Below are 24,373 nucleotides of genomic sequence, written 5' to 3'. Positions count from 1 at the left end.
CCTTTATGTAGCGATGAAAAAGAAAGAAAGGTGTTTGAGAATTCAAGACCCGATGTTTAACTATTGCCACCCTCCTATTTTCTTTGGTTTCCATTGTAGCAGAGAAAGCTGCAATGATCGCAGAAACTTCTCCATTGCTTTACTGTCTGTTGCCTTATTATTTCTGAGACGTAAGCCTGATTCTCCCTTCCATTGCGTTAAGAAAAGCTAAAGGATACCTAATTCCATAGAAGTCACCAATCTTTGATTAGCACAAATTAATTCAAAATCCGATGTGGTTACTTCAAAATAGATACCATTGACCCATATTGTGGAAGAGCGTTGTATTTTCAGAAATAGAAACTAATTTATCAGTGCTCACTGGAACCCCTTTTTTGGGGTTTTCAGCCCACTTTGTCCTTCGCTCTCACCCCTATCTGTCCTTCGCTCAGGTCCAAGTCCATGAATAATCTCCCATCGACCACCAGCTGTAGGAATCAACCTTCAAAAGGAATGTAAGGAAGTTGTAGTTGCACTGAATTAAGCTAATGTGTGCTAAATGGCAACCTTTAGTTGTGCTTTTGGGTTTTATTATGTGTCCGGGGCAGTGTGTAAGCCGTTGAGCCAGGCTGTTAGCATCCCGCTGGCGTGCAACCCTGGCTTATGTTGCCTCCCTTAATTTAATTTAGCTTTATATGTTCAGACTATAATCAATTTTTATGCTACTTTAATAAGCAAATTTATGCTATCAGCATGCTAAAAAGGCTTGTCATTCACAGCTTCCCAGTCGATCCACCATTTTGTGCATTAGCCAAGTGCTCGACTGTCCTAAATTTGATTGCTGTCCTAAATTTGGTCGCTGCCCTACAATTACCGGCTGGCATGCTGCTCCTGCCAGGCAGACACATGGCCCTCGCACCAAGTGGGCCCTTTAAATGCTCTTTGCATTGCAGCATAGGGAAGAGCAATTACATAGCCCCAAACATTTGACAGCCTGACCCAGCTGGGTTGCCAAATTTTGTCACGGAATACATGGACTTTTATTTCCTCCGTGTGAGAGAGACAAATACTGTGTTGGAAAGTGCCTGAGCATTAAAAAAAAATAGTGATTGTGTTGAGTAGTGATGGGCCAGTGGCTGGCAGGAAGCTCTCCTCTTTCCCATTTACAGCTCACCAGGGAGTCTAACCTTTAAACTGAAAGAACAGATTTAGGTTAGATGTTAGGAAGAAATTCTGTACTCAGAGGGCGGTGAGGCAGCAGCACAGCTGCCCAGAGCTGTGGGTGCCCATCCCTAGAGGTGCTCAAGGCCATGAATGGGGCCTTGGGCAGCTTGAGGTGGTGGGGAGCAGCCAGCCCACGGCACGGGGTTGGAGCTGGGTGGGCTTTAAGGACCTTTCAACCCAACCATTCTATGATTCTATGATCTCTTCTTTTCCCCCTCTTGCAGGAAGATTTGTCTCCACTGTAAGTGCTCCCAAGAAGAGCACATTGTAACAGTTATGCCCCTGGAGATGGAGAAGACCGTCACCAAGCTGATGTTCGACTTCCAGAGGAATTCCACCTCCGACGACGACTCAGGCTGTGCGCTAGAGGAGTATGCATGGGTACCTCCTGGCCTGAAACCTGAGCAGGTAACCCTAACGCTGGGCTTCCCAAATACATAGTATGAATTCACTCTTCAGAAATAATCACCCTTGTTTTCTCGCAGGGATATGAGACGCTTGCTACATGCAGTTCATGTCTGTTCTGAACAAAACAATGAAACAAAATAGAAATGTAACCCTTACGGGACTTTTGTTTTGTTGGGTGTAGGTATAACTGGCAACTGAGAAATGGAGAAACAAAGTACCTTCAGGATGGGGTTTGTTACAGTGGTGAAACAGGAAAAACATGCCTACTGCAGTTTTGTGGGGGAAAAGCTGATAGGATGCTTGTGTGTCCAGGGCAGCTGGTGCAGCAGCTTGCTGTAAAAACAGGCCATAGGTTTTGAGGTTGTTCACTTCAGTCATGATGTTTGTGGCTTACTTGAACTTCACTGGAGCAATTCTTTCCAGCATCTCCGTTATAGGAGTTTAATGGGATGGATTAGACCTTAGCAAGCTGTGTGGAAATCACACTGATTTCTGCTCTGTGCACTTTACAGGATTCGTTTAGTTTTTATGCTGATCTTTTACATGTTCAACTCCGAACTTAATTTGCGGAGGAGATTGCAAAATGCGCTTAGCCTTGATAATTGCTATGGCAATCATTTTAAATCGTCTAAGGAGGTTGGGAGAGTGTGGAAGGCTTTCATTCTTATTGTTACAGTTACTGTCCTTAAATACTGTGTTTTCCTGAGCTTTTATTCAGAAGGGCTTAGGCATTTCCTGGAATATTTTGGCACCGTCCATAGGCTGTAAATATTATCTGTCTGTTTAGAGAAAATCCGGTTGTTTGGGTTTCTTTTTTTTCCCCCCTCTGGTCTTTGCAAGCCTGGCTCAGTGCTTGCTCTCAGCTCCACAGCACTGTACTTTTCAGTTGGTACCATCCAAGCATGCAAATCAAGGAGCAGCCTTTCTTCTGTCCCCTTCCCTGCAGTAGATGCTCCCTTTGAGCCTCCCAGGAGGCACCACATTGAGTGCATGGTCAGGTACAGATGGTGCTAATGTCCTCTGCACCAAGGGGCACAAACCAGGTGAGTTTCACAAGTCCCCCTGGAGAACCATGCCCAGCCTGGTACCGCTAGCAGCAGGTACTGAGGTCTCATGTATTACCCAGGATAGTGTATTTTTAGGTTCTTCCAGCATCTGTTTCTTTTGGAGTTCACTGTGCTTCTCAATACAAATGCTGGCTTATTGACTACATTTCTCTAGGTGCATTGCTGGGGTTTTCAGCAGATCTGACCTCTCTAATCACAGTGGGAATGAAGAGCAGCCATAGGCACTGAAATCGTTCCAGCATAGCTCATCTGCTGGCCCCTTGGGTACATTTTGCACCTCAAATGAGCATCTAAAAAGACAAAAACAAGGCGTGGCTGTAGAATTACTGCATGGGGCCAGGAGCTGACCTTGCATGGAGAGCAGCTCCCTGAGCTTCTGATTTCTGTTTGTGTTCAGGATAGGGGTAGTGTTTGGAGGGAGAGAAAGTGCAGGTTCACCGTATGAGTGGGGCTGCGAAAGGCCTGCCAAAGGAAGTGTATGACACTGAATATTCTTGAGTTTTTGTATTTTACTGTATGAGCTCTGTGTGGGTTCTAGTGTTGGACCTGGATGCTGATATGAGATTTTGGTTTGTGCCTGTAGGTGGTGGTGATGGTTGTGGTGTGGAGAGAATGTGCTGCGCAGCCTCCTGAAGGCTGGTGTCTGAGCCTGCAGCTGCTGGGAGCCTTTGGTGGTCGGCCCAGCTGTGGGCTGGGACACTGCTGTCAGGCTGGGGTGAAAATACAGATTTGCAGACAGTGAAATTTTCTCTGCCTTCCATTGCCTCGCTGTTGTATTTCTCTGACGTGAAACAGATGAAACGAAACAACTTTTTCTGCAATATTCTACTTTATTAAAATATCCGCACAGCATATGAGCTGGGGAGGTAAGTAGTCCCCTGGAAGACTAATGCAGCTCTCTTATTGTACTTGGACAGCAGCCTTCCTACCTTGCTGTTCTTGGGAGACAGTGTTCGTGTCTCACTCAGCACAGCAATTTGCAGGATTTCTGGGGGGAAGTTGGCCAACAACCATAACATCGGTTTTTGGCAGTTTCAGCAGGTCATTCCGAATTTGGAGAGTACCTTCCATCCCTAGCTTAAAATATTTATTAAATATAATCTAAATGGAAAACAGCCCAAACATATGAGGTCTCATTGGATTCCTGGACACTAATCTGGGAGCGGTCAGCTGGTCCATGTTACATGCCAACCGTGTGAAAATAGTGTTGGTTATTTGAGCATTGGTCCAATGTTTACAGGTCATTATCCAAACACTGCATTGAAGAACAGACCTCAAGCTTTTCCCTTGTATTATGTCTGATCAGCATACAGGACTACAAAGTCCTTGCACAACGGTGATATCTATTATGTATTTCTAAACAAGCTTATACCACAGGGTTGAGGTAAAAATGTTAAAATTCAACTGTGTAAGTCATGGTAAAATTTCATTAGGAAAATGGGCTAAAATTAATGATGCCTATGCTCAAGAAAGAGAATTTGAACAGGAAGGAAACTGGAAATGTTAATGTGCGGAGGAGCCCAGAAGAGTTGGTTTGTTCGGTGTCCCCAGTCGAAGGGCTGGATCACTCCCTGTGTGTTATAGGAGGAAGAGCAGTTACTCAAGCAAAAACTTTGGCATACAAACACAGATAGAAACTGGCTCTGAATGCATTCAGGCAGGAAATTGGAAGGGGATTCAAACTATCAGAGGTGTAAGGCTCAGCGGCAGCCTGCCAACAGGGAAGGCGGAGGGTGAAAACCCAAGAGTGAGCTCCATAAATTACAAGGTGATCAGAAAATGTGGTTTCTTGCAATAGCAGTTGGCTGTCCAGGGTGGCCGTGAGGTTGCACTGAACTCTCATCTCACTTGCGTCAGAACCCCGATGAAAAATGGTCTTGTGGTAGGAGGTGGATTTCTCTTATGGAAGATGCAGCTGCAGTTGTGGATGGGAGCAGTGGGGCTGTATGGAAGGAGAAACGGAAGCTCGGGGCTCAGAGTACTCCTTTCTGCTGGTCTGCAGTTCCCTGGACAGATAAAGAGATAAATGTGAAAGTCTGGAAATGAGTAGACAGCAATAGAAACCCATTCTGAACAAACCCAAATCCCGTGCCACAGGATGGGGAGCCAGCTTGTCTGCTGGGGCTGGCAGCCTGAGTGCTGGGCTGCCTCATGCTGACACCACATCTGGAGGCAGATGCATGAGAATAAGTGCTTCTGTAATGTGTTTTTCACATATTTAGACAAGGGCTGTGTAAATACATGTGAATGCGCAGCCTTGAATTCCTTGGGCCTGTGGTTTGGAGAAACCCAAAGATGTTACAACATGCCAGCTTGAATTTCTGGATACAAGGGGCTTTTGAGGATTCCTGTCTTTATTGTGTCTCAATAATAGGAGCAGCTGGCTGTGGGCACAGCTCTCAAATGAAACAAAGGATGGGCCTCGACTTCAGCTGCGGTGTGGCTTTCTGTATGGCTCCAACATGCCAGCATTCAAGACCTTTCTATGTGCTGTGAGAACTTAATTCCCTCTTGCTGACAGCACGGTTGCTCAAACTGAATCCCTTAAAAGTTAGGAAAATCTCATCTGAGCTAAAATTAGCCATGCTAAAGTTCAGAAGACCATTTTCTTCTAAAGCAGGCGCAAGGGCTGGGACTTCAAGAGCTTTGCAGTGTGGTGTGATGCTGTCAGTGTCATAGGGAATTTGTTCAGGAGCTGATGTACAGTGTTGATTCCCGTGCTTGAATCTTTTTGCAAGGCTTATAGCACAGCCCTGAGTTACAGAACCTGCAGGCTCCATCAGCTGCTGTTCATAAGTGAGCAAAGGACAGTGGAGACATGCCTACAGCAAGCATGCATTTACACCTTACCTACAAATAGCTGCTTCCACCTCCTCAGTGCAGCAGAAAGTCATTTATCGGGGCCAGCTGTCTCTGGAGGACATGTGCCTCACTTGGGCCTATGGATCATGACTGAGTACATTTTACTTTTTCACCCTTTCTTGAGCCCTATGAATCCAGCAAACTGTTTCACTCCTTGTGTGCAGCAAGGAATAGTCAAGACAGACCAAAGCAATCCTATGCCTTAAGCCCCCAAACAAGGGGACATCGATAATTTATGGCCAGGAATAACAAGATCTCTGTGAATAGTTCCCAATGTTACCCTGATGCTGAGAGCAGTTGTACCTCGTGAGCTCATGGCCTGGAACTGAGCTGCTCCCCCACCCTGCAATGGACCATTGGAGGAGGAGGCATGAATATATCCCCACTCTGCTATAGGAAAACAGTGTACAACCATGCATCTGGACCTCTGTTCTCTTTCTATGTCCTAGGATATTGGTTTGATGGTTGTGAGCCAGTGGGAAAACAATTCAATTCTTGAGCTGTCTTATCAGGGAAGGAATTGGCTGCTTTCATTGGCCACAGAAACAAAAAAGCACTGTTCTGACATGGGTTGCACGGTTCTCAGATTTGAAGCACCCGTGTGATGGATGACAGAGGTAAAAAGCAGGAGAAGTGCAGGGAATGGAAAATAAAACAGAGCCATCCCAGTGTATTGTCCTGGAGCTTTATTCCAGTGTACAGTTACAGCCTGTACTCACTGCAGCATTATTCTAGCACGCTATCCCACAGCTTATAAATACAAGAGCATTTTAAGTGGCATACTCAGAGGAATTATCAGCTGCAATCAATGCAGCAGATGATTGCTGTAACTGCTGGTGCTCCAGGGGACTCTGAGGGTGTGGGGGTCAGCCAGACCACCTTCACGCTTCTGAAAGCGCTGTTTCTGTCTCTGTTTAATCCAATTTCAATTTTGTGCTCCAAAAAAGAAACCTCATGGCATGTGCTTTCACAAGTCTAAAACTTGTGGATGTGTGTCCTTGATTCAAATGTTCTTCTTTAATGCCAGCAGGAAGCAATGTCTCTGCAGGATCTTTTATAGAGCAAGAGCTGCTCCAAAAGCTTGACAGAAATTGATGTCATTCTCAACAAGAAACCAGGGAACAGCAACACTCAAGCGGATGCGCTGCCATTAGCCGTGAGAGGGGAGCGCACGGAGAGCTGCACAGTGTGCCAGAACAAATAGATGTTATGGGAATTGTTTCTCTTTGTTCCCTGCCTTTGTCCTTGTGATTCTGGGGTAGGTTTGCGGGAGCAGGGGTGCAGGACAGCCCAGCACTGGGGATGCTCTCTGCTGTCAGCACACGGGTTTGGGGAGCGATCTCCCACCTGATGCTTTTGTGTGTCTCTCTCCTTGTTTGTGCCACTTTTCCAGCACAATTTCCAGCACAATCTTCCCTGGATATACTGGTTTTGTCCACACTCCCTGGGGGTACCTGAATTATAAGAGGAGATAGATAGTTCTGAATAACAACAAGCAAGCACACCAAGACGCCTTTAATGCCTCCCATCCGGCAGCAGCTCACTGGTTGCAGGGCAGCCTGCTCGTGGGCACAGCAGGGAGGTATGTCCGTGGTTGCCCTGCAGGGTGTCCTGCTGCCCTGGGACGTGCCTGGCTGCAGCCCTGCAGTGCTCACTCCTGCTTTGTTCCAGGACGCCTGGTCTTGCTGCCAGGGCTGTTTTGCTCTGAGGAATAAAGAAGCGCTTTGTATCGTGATGTCTATGGAGGAGGAGGACGTGCCAGGTGTGGGTCCAACTGAACCCATTTTGTAGCTTCATGCTGGCTGTGATCTGCAGAGCTCTTTTGTGAGCGTATGTGTGCAAGCACTTGCAAAATGTTGCAGATGCTTTGAGAAAGTTATTTATATGTGGTTTGTTTGTTTTCCACCTTCTTTTTCCACCGGAAGCCAGCAGGAATTGTAAAGCTAACAAATGCATCAACATCGTTCCTCTGTAGATTCCAAGTTCTCAGTGTAGAAGATCTTGGAGACACCCAAGGTCAGGCTGGACGAGCTCTGAGCACCTGTTTGAGCTGTAGGTGTCCTTATTCACTGCAGGGGAGTTGGACTAGATGACCTTGAAGGTCCCTTCTAACTCAACGGTTCTATGATCACCCCATGTCTCACGTGCTGCTAAAAGGCCAGCATGGGCTTGTTGCAGCCGCTTGGGCCAAAACTCGTCACACTCCCAAATCTCCCACACTCCTGCTTACCCAACTATGGTCCCTTTTTGGGGTCATGTCCGGGCACTGTGTTGCATGAGATGCATCCTGCCCTGGCAGGGCTGGTTTGGGGAAGGCAAAGCAGGACTACTGCCCAGCTGTTGTGGCTCTGCAAGTCATCACTTGCAGCTGCAGCATGCCAGGACACCTCATGCTCCTTTATGGCCCTTCCAGCAGTACGGTCACACCGAGCAGCCCTGCCTGATGGGTGCTTAGGGTGTTGTGATTGGGGTGCACCTGGCGGAAGGGTGTTGCATTTGCAACCTGAGCACGTGCTGCCTGAAAGCACTTGCTTTTCCACCCCTACTTTTATTTCTTTGATCAAAGAAATCTTTCATCAATGCCATACGCTCACAAGTTGTTTGCAAACCTTTCCTTCCTGGAGGAGGTGTAGGACTTTGCCCGCAAAGGGGCTGGGGGTGCTCTGCCTTTGGCGAAGAGCCTGAGGGGCCGCCAGCAGAAGCCACGCTTCTGCCTGTGTTTGGCAGGGATGGGATGGCAGCTGACAAAGTTAAACTGGAAACAGAGCCCGAACCTAGGAAGGCTGCAGAACACAAAGGCATTTGTAAACTAATGTAATTACTTTCTTCAGTGCCTTTGAATAAAGTTGGCTACACTTTAAAGGCTTTTCCCTACCCTCATTTTACATTGTGTTCTTTCCTTTCTCCTGGTTTCTATCTTCCCCTTTTCTCTTTTCGGTTGGAGGAGCTGTTAAGTTCCAAAATGCATATCAGCAGTTGTTATCCGTGCCCTCACTAAAATATGGGGCCCTTGGAACAGTTTCTTTTTGAAGATGAGGATAATGCATGGAATGGGGAGGATGGCTGGGGAGGTCCAGACGTAGCATGGAAAACATTTTTGCCACTGCACCCTGGTGGCATCTGGGGCCCCCAGACCACACTGAAGTCTTATTGTGACTTGGCATAATGTTTTTTAGATTCTTCAGGGGGTTCTCCCATCGAGATGGGAGCAGAGGCTGCAGGAGAGGGGCAAGAGGGGAAGCCTAGCAGGAAATCCAGCCATGTCCCTCAAGTGGCTCCTGAGCTTCTTGGTTAGGATAATTGTGGACAAAGTAGGTCTGTTGCAAGGGGAAATAGCAGGACACTGAGTTGCTGCGTCATACAGCACAAGTATTTAATAAAAAAGCAATTATTTGGTGGAGCTCGTGCTGCAGAGCCTGGAAAGTCAGGGGATAACCATCCACCAATGCCCAGGGGTCAGGATCAGCCCTTTGGCTGCAGTGGCTCTGCAGAGGGTTCGTGGCTGTAAGGCTGTGCATGCTTTGAACCAGAACTGAATGGAGGAGGAGCTTTTTTTTTCATGGAAAATGCTGACCTTTTGTACAAAAGCAAAGTGCAGACAGAGCAGTTTTACTTTTCCAGTGAGTTAACGTTTTCTGCAGGCCTTTCTCCTTGGAAAGCCAAATGTATCTGAAAATCCCTTTTTCCTTTATTTTCTTCATTCTCAAGCATCACTGCCTCATGGCTGGGCTTTGCCAGCCCAACTCTGGCAGCCCGAAGCTGGAAATTGACAACAAATGAGAGGTTGTGTTACCTGAATTACAATCTCCTGGGCAAGGGACAGCCTTCTACTCATCACCTGCACATGGTGGGGCTTGTTTGTTACTTAAAGCCATTGGGAAGGACCAGCGGCTGCCTCTGCAGCCCTTCTGCAAGCACCCATGCAGAAGATCCTGCTGACTGCCTTGACCCCAAAGCAAACCCTTATGGGTTATTGCAGGCAGCAGAACACAGGTTGGAGCCTGTTGTATTTGTTTTGCTTTGCTTTTCAAACCAAACTGCCCATCCCTGCCAAGCAATGTTGCTGGTGTGATGAGAGCTGGTTCCCGCAGACTTGTTGGGGTTGAATGGAAAACTTCCCAGCGGAAGCAGGGGAAGGAGCCATGCGCACGTGTAGTGCCACGCTGGGCTCCGGAAGGCAGCTCCTGGCTGCCCATGCTGAGGGAAAGGCACATATCCCTGCTTCTCACCTAGGGTGCGTGTCTCACAGCTCATCGCTACAGGGAACAGAGCAGCTTGATGTCATTTGGCGGCTCTTCAAAAAAAAAAGGATTTTTGGTTGCTGCCAACTTCAAGGACTCAACGGGCGAAAGAACTTCATCACAAAGGAAACAAACGGAGCACCCTGAGCGTGGTGGAACCAGGCAGCCCAGCTAATGCACCTGGAGGGTGGGTCAAGGGGAGCCAGTGGTGCTCGGAACCCCAGGACAGCGCCACAGGGAGAAGCCAGAGCCCAGCAGCTGCACAGAGACCTTGGCAGGAGGGACACAGCACTGGGTTTGCTGCTGCAAGCTCTGCTGTGGACCTGGTGCATGAATTCGAGAATCTTGCAGAACATCGTTACACCATAAATAGTGCTTTTCAGTGGATATATTTGCTCCCTCATATAGTGTGTCGTAGGAATGCTTTTTCAGTGTGATTTGATGTCCTTGGATGAAGGATGCTCTATAAATGCAAAGTAAGTGTTATAACCTATGTGAGTTTGTTCCCTTTTTAACATAACAAAATGCTTCTCAGCCTTTGGTGGTTTCTCTAGCTGCTGGGTCTGTTCCTGCTGTGCTTTAGCAAAGCAAATTCAGGGGTTCACATGGCACGCACACAGTGTGTTCCTCAGCTCGGTGACATGAGCAGTCCCCCTTGTCGGCACCACAGGTGGAAACCAGCTGACAAGCTCCTTTGTCATAAAATCCCATGACGGGAAAGTTGGATCTAAGCATTTGTATGGAGAAGAATGGAGCAGCTGAGAGGAAAACACCCCAGCAGTGGTGTCCAAAAAGCACCCAAAAGCAGAGGAAACACCTTGGGAGAGTTTTTCCCATGGTGGCAAAAGCAGAAAGCAGTTTGCATCTCTCCAGCCGAGCACAGATTGAAGGGAGCCATCCATCCCCCTTGTCCTGCCCCAGCATCCAGAATCTCCTGATCCCAACCGAGCAGCAAGAGCTTTCCTTACCTTCACCCTCTCCTGCTTCTCCCCATGCTGCTGAACCCCTGTGTGGTCGTTTTGGTTCTGCTGCAGGGCCAGGGAGCTGCATCCCGGCCCTTCTGTGCATGTCCCAGGTGTGGCAGCCGGAGCGCAGAGTTCAGGGCGTGCTTCCTCACCAGGCTCTTCCTGCACCAGGGCACGCCGGGCCCCACCATGCTGCGCTTGTCATAATTGGTTTTAATTATATACTCTGAGACGAAAGAGAAGGAAAGAACAGCAAACAAGCCTTCCAACAGATGTTATCTGCTGTTTATTTTCACAAATTGCTGCAGAAAAGGCCCGGAGGGTTTTGATGGAGGTGGAGGCTGAGATATAGCCAGCAACACAGAGGCTGTCGGGGCACAGGCTTTGTAACCTGCCCTGCCGAGGCAGGTGCCGACACATCCCCGCAGCCAGCCAAGCATGCTAACGCTATGGAGGCTGACGGAGCAAACGGTAACAAGCCGGCAGGCGCTGCCACCCTCCTCAAGCCCTCTTTTGAGAAAAAGGCAGCAAAACTGAGGCAGCACGTGGCTGTGTTGCTCTGCTCGGTCAGAAATAACTGGTGCCTGTTTTTGCTCCCTAGGTGCACCAGTACTACAGTTGCCTTCCAGAAGACAAGGTGCCCTACGTCAACAGCCCGGGGGAAAAATCTCGCATCAAGCAGCTTCTGCACCAGCTGCCTCCTCATGACAATGAGGTGAGTGAGCTCGTGGTGTTGGTGACAGAAGGGAGTGGGATGGGATGCTTTTCCAGGGGTCTCTCTCTTTGGAGGTGCGGGTGGCTTTTTCTGCAGCCCTTTCTAATTTTCCATCGAGTTTGGCAGCATTGCTGTTTCAACAGAGCTGTTTGCTACCTGTTAGGATTCTGCTAGAGATTGGGAGCTGTTTGTTTTTAAAGTCTCAGTTTTTGTTTTTGAAATCATCTGCGCTTCTTTGACATAAAAGCACTTTCTCAGCTTTTGGAAGCCACGCTCAAAGCAGCTCTAAGTTCTGTTTATCTCAGCCAGATGCAAAGTAACAAAAGCCTTTCCCAGGCGCTCCTTCCAGCTCACCTTGATGCGTACCAAGTTGGTGAGGTGTTTTGCTCATGAGCTGTGAGCCTGGGAGGCCGGGGTTTGAGTCAACACCTGCAGAGCAAGCACACCTTGCTGCATCTTGCTGGAAAGACGTGTGAGGCAGCAGAAAGGGTCTGATCTCTGACGTGTTTTTTTATCAGGAAGAACATTGGCTGCTGCTAGCCCGCAAAATTTCCCTTTGTCAACAACAAAAAAAGATTTTTGTGCTCCTTTTGAAGAAGCTGCACTGGAAAAGACAAGTTGGTACTTTGTCTCATCTAGGTCAGGAATTCACGAGTTTGCCCATGCGTGGCTGGATGCCACCAGAGCAGCGTGGCACTGCCGGCATAACGCAGGGGCTTCGCATAGACCCTCGGGCCCAAACCTCCCCTCCTGCCTCCTCTGGCAATGTCAGAAACCCACAGCTGGAAAACGCTGGGATAAATGCACAGCAAAGCAAAGCTGCTGCAGGCTGGAATCACGAGCAAGTGTTGTTTCCTTGTTACTTCCCTGAGCATTTTGCATCCAGTTCCCACTCATGTTTGGTTTTGCTCCTCTTGAAGTGTTGAGAAATAACTGTTGGAGTTCCCAAATAGCTGGAACTCCATTGTTTAGACAGGGAAAGTGGGCCGTGCTTGAGAAACACCAACAAAACGCTTGGATGCTGCTGTAATGTCTCTGCCATAATGTGGCTGGTGGAAGAAGTAGGCCTGGTCGTCCATTTTCAGTTGTTTTTCATTTATGCATCATTGAAATGGTGACTGGGAAGGGTTTGAATTTCCGCTGAAGTTACACCTATGGAGGTGGCTGTATGTTTTCCTGGATTCCTTTAGTGATCTTCGCAGAGCCTATGGGATTATGGCTCAGATCACCGAGCATTGCTTCTGTTTTCTAGGTCCGTTACTGCAATTCATTGGATGAGGAGGAGAAGAGGGAGCTCAAGCTCTTCAGCAATCAAAGGAAGAGGGAAAACTTAGGGAGAGGAAATGTCCGACCATTCCCTGTGACCATGACAGGAGCCATCTGCGAGCAGGTGGGTAGCAGGCAACAGAGTGGTGGGAGCATGCCATGAGCACCCCATGGATATTGGACACTAGAGCAGTCACTAATCCCAAAGCTTGTGGAGGGAAAGCTGCTGGGATCCTGGGGACAGAATCATAGAATCACTGAGCTTCTAAAAGACCTCTAAGATAATCCACTCCAACCATTGGCTTACCTCTGCTGTGCCCACTAACTACATCCACAGTGACACATCTTCACAATTCTTGAACACCTCTAGAAACAGTGACTCCACCACCTCCCTGGGCAGCCTGTGCCAATGCATCACCACTCTTTTCTAGAAGAACTTTTTCCTAATGTCCAACCTAAACCTCCCTTTCTCCAGACTAAACAATCCCAGTTCTTTCAGCTGCTTCCCATAAGTCTTGTGTTCCAAACATTTCACAGCTTCATTGCTCTCCTTTGGACATACTCCAGTGCCTCTATGGCTTTCCTATAGTAAGGGGTCTAAAACTGAACGCAGTATTTGAGAAATTATTGCAGCAAGCAGTCGGGTCACCATCACAATGAGTGCCCATTGGGCTGTCATTACCGCAATGAGACACCAGCAAGGCAGAAGTGGAACCAAGATGGAATCCAAAAAGCTGCTGAGATTCTTGGAGAGGCAGCAGGAAGGGGATTCTCGAACAGTGAATTACCACTTTCTGCCACCTTTGCAAAAGCATCTTGTTAGAGATGGACTCACTGGTCTCATGTATCATGTTGGCTTTTCTAACAGTGCGGTGGGCAGATCAATGGAGGGGATATCGCCGTCTTTGCCTCGCGAGCTGGGCACGGCGTTTGCTGGCACCCTCCTTGCTTCATCTGCAGCGTCTGCAATGAACTGCTGGTCGATCTGATCTACTTCTACCAGGATGGCAAGATTTACTGTGGCAGGCACCATGCCGAGTGCCTCAAGCCTCGGTGTGCAGCATGCGATGAGGTAAGAGTCCACAAACCCCATGAAACCCCCACTGCCCACCTCTGTACCCTGTTTTTCTATAGCATGAGGTTTTTTTGTTGTTGTTGTTCCTGAGTGACTCATAAGAATAAAGCAAAATAAGCAGTCATTTGAATTTGGAATCCAAGAGTTAGACTGAAGGGGTATCACCAAAAAGATGCACCCCAGCACAGATGCATGAGAAGGTATTTCCTCTCTGTGTACAGTAGGAACGGATGCAAAGTATGATGCTTTGGCTTCGCCTTGCAAGCTTTTCGTAGGGTTTCCATTTGGCATCCTGTGGGATTTTGTGTTGAAATCTACCCAAAGCATTTCCAGTAACAACACACCCACCCATGCTTTGTAATTTCAGCCTGGTTGTGTGTGCCCTTCCTTCCTTCTCCTCTCTTCCCCCGGAGGAAGCCTCTGGTGGGATGAGTGTTGTGTTTCTTACAAGCAGTAGTATTTGAGCGTACGCCGAGCCAAAACAGGCTTGCAGAGAGGAGATTAAAGGGATGCAGGAAGCTGAACAAATGGAATACAAAACAAACGTAGAAAACCGTGCAGAGTTGACTCTGAACATTTTTCAAGTGTCAATCTCTGTTTAAAAGGCTGGTGAAGGAAATTGTTCTGGCTTCTAAAGTTAAGAAAACCATAGTGTGGAAAACCATATGTACTATAAAATACCAAGTCCCATCTATGCAAGCGTATAATAGCAAAAATCCAGGGCTATATGTGCTTGAAATATGAAGAACATTGACGTATGTATCCAATTAAATTTGTAATGCTACCAGTGAAAAAACAACTCCTAACCATGCAACTGGCCCAGTTTCCTCGTGGTTTAGGCTGGGTAATTTCTTTTCTTGTACTTTTTATCCTTGCAAATTCTCATGCTAGGCTTTCATTCAGCTTCTTTCGCACACGCTTCTTTCGCTGGAGCATCCAGCACTGACTGTGACAAGGAAACTCAGAAAGAGGAAAGCTGTCAGTGCAAGCAGGTGGCGGCAGGGTGGGGGTGATGGTGAGGAGTCAGCTCTGTTTCCCCTCCAGAGACCTGCCAGTTTTCATTGTGCTTTCAGTCATCCTTTGTAGTCAGGTCCCTGTTTCAGAGACGGGTAGATGTGTTTTAATAAGTGGCTGTTCATTTCTTCAAAAGTCCCCCAGATCGATGGGTTGTATATAAGAGTGTTTATTACCCTCATCGACCCCTTCTGCTGATGGATGTGCTTACGAGCACCCTCAGGACCCATTACTGCAAGCTGGACATTAACGCTTTCTGGTCCGTGCACCCATTTGCATTTTAACAGGGTGTGAGGCTGAGGGTTTAGCTGTGAAATTCAGAGGTTGTGTGAGCAAAAGAGACACAAAGACCACATCCTGGGTCCCCTCTCTGACTGACTGTGCTCCATCACTGCTTTTCTTCCCCCAGATCATTTTTGCTGACGAATGCACCGAGGCCGAAGGGCGGCACTGGCACATGAAGCACTTCTGCTGCTTCGAGTGTGAGACTGTGCTGGGGGGGCAGAGGTACATCATGAAGGATGGGCGGCCCTATTGCTGCAGCTGCTTCGAGTCCCTCTATGCTGAGTACTGCGACACCTGCGCCCAGCACATCGGTACGTGTGCTCCTTCCTGTCCATGGCAGAGCAGTCCTAGGAGTAATTAGGGAGAGCTTTCTCCAGCAGAATTTAATGCACACATTGTTCTTTTAAAGCTCATTTTCCTGTAAGCAGACGATCTCTTTGAATCTCAGCTTCCTCCCAGCTCAGCTAGCTGAAGACTTGCACAGGAGTTAATGAGCTACTGATGCAAAAGATGGTTGCTTATTAGGCATCATGATTGTTTCTGTTTGCCTTTTTATAATTAACCTGCAGACAGATGTTCTCAGACAGAAAAAAATAATGCATCAGAGTCAACCTGCCTTTTTGGAGCAGGAAGATGGGCTGGCGTGGGGTGTGCTTTTCACCGAGCCTGGCTCTTTCCTCACTGCAGGGCTGCATGGCTTGCTTTGCCCTTTGGCTGAGCATTTGCATGCGGTTGCACGCATGGCACACAGGCAGTCTTTGTCTGTCCGTGGAGGTGAACTCACGTGCCAGTGCAGCGTTCCGATCATTCACAGGCTGGAGGGAGAAAAAAAAACATTTTGCTCTTGTGCACTGGGCAGATGGCACAGGGGAAGACACGAGGCTTCAACAAAGCACTTGGAAGATGTGTTTGCTGCATCCTATAGCACATCTTTTCTGAAAGCTCAGCTGCAGAACAGTGCAGAAGCAGCTGTTGTGCCTCTCACAGTCCCTTCCCTTGTGCTTTACCCATCTGCTGTCAATTCTTTGCTACGGAGCCCTGCATAGACTGAGCTCGGCTAACCAGCCATTGCATCCCCTTCCCCATGGCAGCTGGGATTTCATTTTGCCAGGCCTCACTAGAAGAGAGGTGCCTGTAACAGGTAAACACAATGGCTGATCACCTGGTACGGGCACTTTGGCCAAGGCTGGTGCAGGGATTTGGCACTGAGCCTGCTCACTGCCAGGTTTTCGCTCCAGTTCCCGTTTTGCTGTGTATCTGCACATTTCTAGCAAAGAATGGCTACAGTCATTTTGCTGCAACTTGCTCCTGGTAGTTGTTAAATGTGCTTAGCAGCTGCAGAAATTGGAATCGGGCATCTACTTGAGACTTAGAGGGACTGGGTTGTATGGCAGAGCTGCTGAACAGGGAAACTGTGCCCCTGTCTCTGCAAGATGGTTATGGATCATTGGAAAAGAAGCTGATGAAATCCCACCTGCTGTCTTTTCTCTCTTTTGTCTGCAAGGGCACTTTAGCCACTATATAAAAGCATTTTGCTCATTATGAGGGGCAGAAAAAACAACTAAAGCAAGTTTAATTTGGAATAGAAGGGATTGTGAACATATAGTTCATTTGTAAGTCAACCAGTGGCATCAGGCACTTCCAGTGGCAGGGCTGTTGCATGTATGCGAGCAGGGGCTGCAGTGTGCGTGCAAGCAGGGCTGTGCACACGTGCAGCAAGGCTCCCCACAGCTCAGCCTGCCTGCACCCTGTGCGGCAGTTTCTCAGGTAACAGAGGCTTTTGCCCAGAATGGCAGCTCAAACAGCAAATAAATGCTGTAATTGAAGCCTTGGGAGCTCTGCTCACAGTTCTGATGTCTGTAGCAGGCACGTGCTGCAGCGGCTCTGGCCGACGCTTGCAACTAGCCTGGGGTGTCACTGGCTGGGGACAGGCTCTTTGTGTTCATTCCATTACTTATCCCAAGAGGCTTGGCAGGAAAAAGTTTGGCTGAGGGGGGAAGCACGGGGATACACTTAAATCCCTGGAGCAGGCTCTGTCTGCCTTTTGGAAAAGGGGCCCCAGCAGCCAGAATAAAGTCAATCTGGGAAGGCAGTCAGGACCGGAGCAGCGAGGGGCAGGGATGAGATCTGTTCTGTTACGTACTTACAGATCCTTCTTTACGGTTTGGTTGGACGCTTTTTGGTTTTTAAATAGGCAGCATATTATTGCTTTGGCTTCAAGGACTTTATGGAGAACTTCTTGCATTCCTCTGCTTTATGATCGGAAATATCCCCATTTAATGTGAAATAGCTTGAGGCTCGCCTCCGCTGCCTTTCCCAGCATTGAGCAACTCCCTAGCAAAGGCCTGCAACCTGCAAAGAATTAGGAATGGGCGTAACTTCACACGCCAGAGAAACCCCACCAAAGGGCTTTTGAGAGCGAGTACGGGTAGGTGTCACAGGGTGGCCAAGCAGTGGGCACATGGGGTGTAGTGCAGGAAGCAATGAGCATCCATCGGATGGCCTAACTCTGTGCATGGTTCTCCCCAGGTATCGACCAGGGCCAGATGACATATGACGGGCAGCACTGGCACGCCACCGAGACCTGCTTCTGCTGTGCACAGTGCAAGAAGTCCCTTCTGGGCCGGCCCTTCCTGCCCAAGCAGGGGCAGATTTTCTGCTCGCGGGCCTGCAGCGTGGGCGATGACCCCAATGGCTCCGACTCTTCCGACTCGGCCTTCCAGAGCGCGCGGGCCAAGGAGTCCCGCCGCAGTGCCAAGATCGGCAAGAACAAGGGCAAGGCGGAGGAGGCGGCACTGAGCCAGCTGCAGGTCACCTCCAACCGCCTCTCCACTGACGTGGATCCGCTCTCACTGCAGATGGACCTGCTGAGCCTGGCCAGCCAGACGCCGAGCCTCAACCGGGAGCACGTATGGAGGAGCAGGGATGAGCTCTACCACTACGGGAGTAAAATGGAGCAGGGGCAGGCCCAAAGCCCTCTCCAGCTTCTCAGCCAATGCAATATCAGGACTTCCTATAACCCCAGCCAGGTCCCAGGCTCGCAGCCAGATTTATGGGCTAAGCATTTCAGCAACCCAAAAAGGAGCTCCTCGCTGGCCATGAAGGGGCACGGAGGCAGCTTCATCCAGGACTGCAGAGAGGACTACTACTCGGGGAGGCTTCGCTCTCAGGAGAGCTACAGCGACATGTCCAACCAGAGCTTCCCCGAGACCCGGGGAAGCCTCAAAGTTCCCAAGTACGAAGAGGAAGAGGAAGGCGGGATGCCCACGCCGCAGTGCCGTACGCGGCACCCCATCAACACCTTGAAGTTCACAGAGGACCTGACGCCCACCGAGCAGACTCCCCGTGGCTCCATGGAGTCCCTGGCTCTTTCTAATGCCACAGGTATGTCATAGCTTCCCTCTGCATGTGACACGGCCCTGGTGCTCAGCAAGGCTCCATGTACAGGGTCACTGTGGCAGGAGTCTTCCAGCATTTCCTCCTATTGAAACAGATTCCGGATCCACAGAGCACATGGTCACCCTGGGCTGGGATACATGAGCTGGGCTCATTATAACGTGTTATAATTAATGCAGGGGGCAGTAGGGTGCTTCTAGCTCTCTCCTTCCTGCCACCAGACGTGCTGGCACTAGGGCAGGGGGGGTACCAAGGGATATGGCTGGGGGCCACCGGCTGCCTGCCTGGTCCCTCGTGTGCCTGGCAGCCCCGTCTCACTTGATCTGCCCATTTAGCAAATGCAGTGCTTTGTAAATGGTTGGCCTTTCCACATAGCTCGAAACAAATGTTTTCAAGCTCTTTAATCCTCTCCTTTGTGCATAAGGGAGAAAAAATCAAGGCCAACTGCTAAAGCAGAGACAGATTCCAGCATTCAGCACTTTGAGGACTGTTGTCAGCTGCTGTTGTGGGCTAGAAATATTTTTAAATGCTTTGAAACAATCACAGTTAACCTCTTTTACACAATGTGCAGCTGTGGAGCTTGTGGCTAGTTAGGGCAAATTCCTTCCCCTTTCTTGCAGTTTTGTCCCAACTGCATCCAAGTTTGTCATCTCACTGCAGATGCATTGGGTTTTGCTTTTTGGTGTAGCAGCATGGAGATAAGCACTAGTTTAGGTTGCAGCCCTGCATGACAGCTCTCATCTCAGCCATGCTCATTTGACACAGCTACCAATTGTTTCAAAGTCCCTGCACTGAAAACTTCTGGGTAAAGAAAACACCAAGCCTGCTTTGCTTTCCGGAGATGCTGCCTTGCTCTTTCTTCCCCCAGCCTGTTCCCATCTTACCAAGCATTGTTTGGATCTGGGCTCATCCTACGTCTGTGAAATGAAGTTCTTCTCCCGCTATCCCCATCCACGAGCAGCTTGGATGCTGCCTGGTGCCTGATCTCGAGGGGTCCCCACCTGGGGATGTGCCGCTGAATCCCAGCTCAATGTTCTCCCAGCCCAGCCAGGCAGGTTTCCTTTGATACGCCTGTGCCTCCTCTCCTTGTTGATGGGTTTCAGAGTGTTTTTTTTTAAGGTAGTTTCCAGCCCCACGCCAAGACGTGAAATGATCTGTTTTCAGCCAGAATCTCCCTAACCAGCAAATGCGAGAGCACAGGGGGAGCACAGTGATGAGCTGGAGCAGGCTTTGCTCACACAGCCTCAGACAGGCACAGAAAGAAGCAAGATGTGAAATGCAGAGGGTGCTGGGACTGCTCCACAAAGCAAAGCCCCGTGTTTCAAAAACCACTCCTGTTCCTGAAAACTCCTCTTGTGCAAACCCCAGTACAAATACTCTTGAGCAACACCGAGTTCCTATGAGCAATGTCTTAATATTGAAGTTTCCTCCTTTGGAACTGAAGTGTAACAGGGTTTCTGGGATATGGGTCAAGAGACAAAAAACGTGGCAAATCTTTCATATTAGAGTGAAAACTCATTATGGATTTCATTTTAGAAACCCCTTTAGAAATGCTGGGAGGGAGATCTCCCAGCGGCATCTTCCCTCATGTAGCTGCAGCGTGTCTCCTTGCAGACAGTGCCTGCACAATGATTTGCTTCTTTCCTGCTTTTCGGGGAAGTAGCTCAGCATGATGGGGCTTGTAACGCATGTAAGCAGTACCTCTGAAGAGGGAGGTGATAACATTTTTATTAATGTGTGAGATGTAATAATCTCCTTTGCTCTGGGACCTGGCTCAGCTTTGCAGGGGCACTGGGCTAATGACAGGCAGCTCCCAGCGCTGTGCTGCTGGCAGGGAGCACCAGGAACAAAGGCAGAATTATCCCATTTCATTGGTAATGTTTGGAGGACAAACTCGGTGACCTGGCCAAGGTCTGTGATTTTGAACCCACGTGCAAAGCTGAAATTTGGTGACAGGGCACAGTCGCTGCCTTTCCTTGTCCCCTCAAAGCAAGTTCCATGGCACATATTATGCAAATACAAACCAGGCTGCTGCACTGCTTGCTTTTCCCCATGCACATCCTGTAAATCATGCTAAAAAAGAACATGGGCTCTGCCAGTAGCTCCTCGTGTTTGCAGACCCTTGCAGAGCACACCTCAGCTGCTCCACTGCTCCCCTCCTGCCCAGGTTCCTTTGAGTTACCAACTCTGCATGGTTGCTTCACCTTATAGCTGAAATAATGAGTACTGAGTCCATCTGATATTTTATGGTGTTGCTGAAAACATTCTTTTTTTTATGGAGAGCTGAAGGGCAAACAGTCCCTGACCTGCAGAGCACATATTAAAAGCGGAGTGGTTCCTCCCTGGCAGCAGATTTTGCTGTAATGTTTCAGTTACATCTTAACTAATAATTAGCTGAGATGTCAGTAAGAGCAGGCAGCAACACGGGTGTGCAACAGTGCTTCCTTTCCTATGGACAGAGGAGTTAACTCAAGTCCTAGGAACCTCCTGCAGCCAGACTCTGCTTGTTGCATTGCCCTCTAAAAAGGTTTTGCAAGCCCCGTGTGTGCCTAGCAGCTGAATCAGACACCAAGAGCTGTTCTCTGATGATTCCAAAGCCATTTCCACAAAATCCCAGCTGGTCAAATAGCCCACTTAAGGAAGTACCTGCAGGCTAAATGTTTCTCTGTGGTGACAGCCTCTTTGTGTGCAGCCTGCAGAGAGCATGAATGCTTGAAGGGGAAGCTGCCCTGAGTGGTGACACTGTCATCTGCAAAAGGAGACAGAGATTGGAAGTATTGAGAAAATGCGTTTGTGTGCGGGTAACAGATGAGATTCGTTTCCTCCTCTCATCTGTCACAGGCATAAATCCAGGAAAAAATATGTTAACTGGTGCTGATGCAGAGTGCAGTGTGACTGCGCATGTATGGCACACGTCTCTGTTATCTTCTCTGTTACAAGATGCCCAGAGGCCCCAAACAGTTTAGTTTCTTAGGACTAAACAGCAACTGTGATCTGGCCAGAAAGCAGGGAGAAAATGTATGGCTGTGAGAAAATGAATGAGTGCTTGTCTCTGCGACACTGCGCTGTGTCACCGCATGGCACAGCCCCTGCTCCTCTGTGTAGGAGAGGCTGAAAGCTGAGACTAAAAGGGGAAAAAAGCTGTTTCTCAGGGCAGAAATGTGATTTCCAAGAAAGTATACAGTGGCTCAGCAGCTCCTGCAGCGAGAGCTTGGGAGCAGCTCCTGACCTCATCCCAAATACTGCTGGGGATGTAGTTCAGGAGGAGCAGGGTCCAAGGACTGATTCTATCCCCGTGCCCCACTGCAAGGAGATGTCCAGAGCTCCCTGTGTTTCATTCTGTGCTTTGTTTTTCTCCCTGCTCAGCTCGAGAAGGATGTGCCCAGCATGAGAAGATGGGTCAGTGCTGAAGTACTGTATAAGTGCCAGGAACATTTCTTCTCCCGTTCTCTGGCATTTTGTCATTGAGTGTCATGAGGTTTGGCATGCTTCTGTACAGCTTCATGTCTTCTGCTCTGCACATGGACCTGCAGGGACACATGGAGTAAAGACCAGAGAAAGAAGAGAGAAGGCAGCACTAGCACATCAGGCCCTCTGCATCCCTGTCCCCATGGCCAGCTGAATCACAGAATCATTTGAGTTGAAAGGGACCTTTAAAGGCCATCTGGTCCAACCCCTCTGCAACACACAGGGACACCTACAGCTCCATCAGGTGCTCAGAGCCCATCCAGCCTGACCTTGCGTGTCTCTAGGTGTTGGGCATCCACCACCTCTCTGCGCTACCTGTGCCAGCATCTCACTACCCTTATCCTGATCAACTTTTTCCTTATATCTGATGTAAATCTCCTCTCTTTTAGTTTAGAGCCATTTCCCTCTTGTCCTATCACAACAGAACCCTACTAAAGAGTCTGTCCCTTTCTGTCTTATATTTGAGGACAGTGCAGGAGCTGGTGGTGCCCTTTGGCTTCATTGTTGCTTTCCCAACCCTTCAGAAGAGGATGTTAGTTGTTTGTGGGGTCTTGTCTGTGCAGATTTCCAAAAGAAGCAGCTGCAAGCGTGCTCACTGTGACTCTTCCAACAAAAACATCATCCTGGGAATGTTGTGGGAGATCCTTGCTGGGAACAGAGGAATGATGTCCTGGTTTCACAAGTGATGTGGAGAAACCTGGCTGGAGATGGCCACCTAAGGTCTTCTCTTAGTGAGTCAGACAGAGGGGGCTGGACAGGATTCCCAAACTTGCAGGGCACCTGGCCTTCCCCTCACAGCCTGTTTACTTTCTGTGCCTTTCAGTTATATAATGGCTCTGCTTTATTTCTGCACACCCCAAGGTCGGTCAGGAGTGAAGCGAGGCTGAGTTATAAACAAATCCCTGGGAAGGCTGTTTGTCCTTAAGTTCCTTTTTAGTTCTTGGAGTTGAACTGAAAATAAATCATGTTTCAGGGGCGGGGAGGACGTGCCCGCCCTGTGCTGTGGGAGAGACTGAGCTCTGACACGGGGGAATGGGAGATGGCACATGGTTCTATCCTGCGTGGCTGTGTCCCTGCTGGGCACCTCTATGGGGTGCCAAGTAGTGATTGCCTGCACTCTGGTGAATGTGAAGGCGAGGAGAGTGAGGCAGTACAGCCCTGTTTGTTTGCAGTATGCTAAGTTGTGCATTCCCCTGTTGGGGCGAGGCAGACAACTCTGTGCCTGCTGTGGGACATGGGCTGCAGTGATGCCTTGCCGGTGTTAGCCAAGCTTCACAGGGAGTTTAATGGAATGGGGACTGAGAGCTGCTTCTCCTCCTGGGTGCCTCATTTGCAGCCTCACACCAAGCCTACGTGCTCACTGCAGCCCCTCTGCTGTCATTTGCTCAGTGTTTTAATAATCCATAATTAATGCAACCTGCAGCCCTGGTTTAGCAAAGTACACATAGTGCAGTCAGGGAAATTGAAGTGTGCTGAAGAGCTTTGTTGTGGCAAGGTTTTAGAGGTGATGCATGCAGGGAATATCAGCTCTTCGGACTTTGTGCTGTTGGTTTGCTTCTTCTGCTGTTATTTTCCTTGGAACCCTTATATAGGATTGACAAAGCTTTTGCTATTGGGTGGGGAATGGCTGTCAGAGGGGCTCATCCTGCTTATTCCTAACCAGAAGCCTGCTCTGTGCTCTCAGTGCTGCAGCCAGCTCGAGTGCCCACAGATGAGGTGCAGCTTTCACTTGTGTTCATCCGAAGCACACTTGTTTCCATGGCTTCAGTGCACACAGCAGCGAGTGGCAGCCAAATAACCACTGTGTCCTCGTGCAGAACTGCAGCTTCGGGGTGTAGTGCGTGGCAAGGAGAAGCTCAATAACATTTAGGATTTTTGCATCCAAAGCCCCATGAGGTGCATTCATTGCATGTACCGGTGGGACTGCAAGCATGACTTTGCAGAAGGAAAGCACCATGGGAGCCATCTCTAGGTTTGTGTCACCCCAAGGTTTGTGCCCTTGCAAAGGGGCAGTGATTTTAGCCCCGGGCTGGAGCAAGGCTCCAGCGTAGCCCTGTGCAACAGATTCTCAGGTTTCCTATTAGAAGATACTCAGTGCGTGGCAGAGTCTCCCCTTCGCACTCCCTTTTTGCCAGGTCAGGGCTCAGTTGGGATATTAGCTGTGTTCCCAGATGAAACACGTCATTAAGAGGGAGCAGCAGCAGCTGTAAATAAGTGCAGGTAACTCGAGGAGCTTGGGCCTTGCTACAGGCTCGGTGGCCATAGGAGGGGAGGGGCAGTGCAGGACCACAGCAGTTTCCCCAAGGCTCTGAGAAGCAGCGGCAGCCATCCGTGCTGAGCAGCTCTGTTTCCCTGCAGTATCTCATTTTGCAGCCTTCTAACCACTTTTATTGCTGAAATTCTCCTCG

General features: G+C 49.0%; 1 protein-coding gene and 1 long non-coding RNA gene across 4 annotated transcripts in view; one reads left to right on the top strand and one right to left on the bottom strand.

The window, feature by feature from the left end:
* The window catches only part of PRICKLE2 (prickle planar cell polarity protein 2), an 89,165-nt gene that overhangs the window by 59,663 nt on the left and 5,129 nt on the right, over nt 1-24,373 (top strand). For all 3 annotated transcript variants that reach the window (XM_010718673.3, XM_010718672.3, XM_010718671.3), the window contains exons 2-7: nt 1,428-1,611; nt 11,348-11,461; nt 12,714-12,851; nt 13,596-13,799; nt 15,226-15,412; nt 17,631-18,485. In XM_010718673.3, the coding sequence (XP_010716975.1) occupies nt 1,480-1,611; nt 11,348-11,461; nt 12,714-12,851; nt 13,596-13,799; nt 15,226-15,412; nt 17,631-18,485 (1,630 nt within the window). In that variant the 5' untranslated portion in view covers nt 1,428-1,479. The remainder of the gene's footprint in view (nt 1-1,427; nt 1,612-11,347; nt 11,462-12,713; nt 12,852-13,595; nt 13,800-15,225; nt 15,413-17,630; nt 18,486-24,373) is intronic.
* LOC104913191 lies at nt 4,396-11,092 on the bottom strand. Its single transcript, XR_795186.3, has 3 exons — nt 10,750-11,092; nt 6,888-6,994; nt 4,396-4,684 (listed from the first exon to the last, which is right to left on the bottom strand). It is a non-coding gene; the product is annotated as an uncharacterized LOC104913191 (long non-coding RNA).

The sequence above is a fragment of the Meleagris gallopavo genome, chromosome 14 (genome assembly GCF_000146605.3).
Source record: "Meleagris gallopavo isolate NT-WF06-2002-E0010 breed Aviagen turkey brand Nicholas breeding stock chromosome 14, Turkey_5.1, whole genome shotgun sequence".
Lineage (NCBI taxonomy): Eukaryota > Metazoa > Chordata > Aves > Galliformes > Phasianidae > Meleagris > Meleagris gallopavo.
This window is presented reverse-complemented; position numbering and strand designations above follow the sequence as displayed.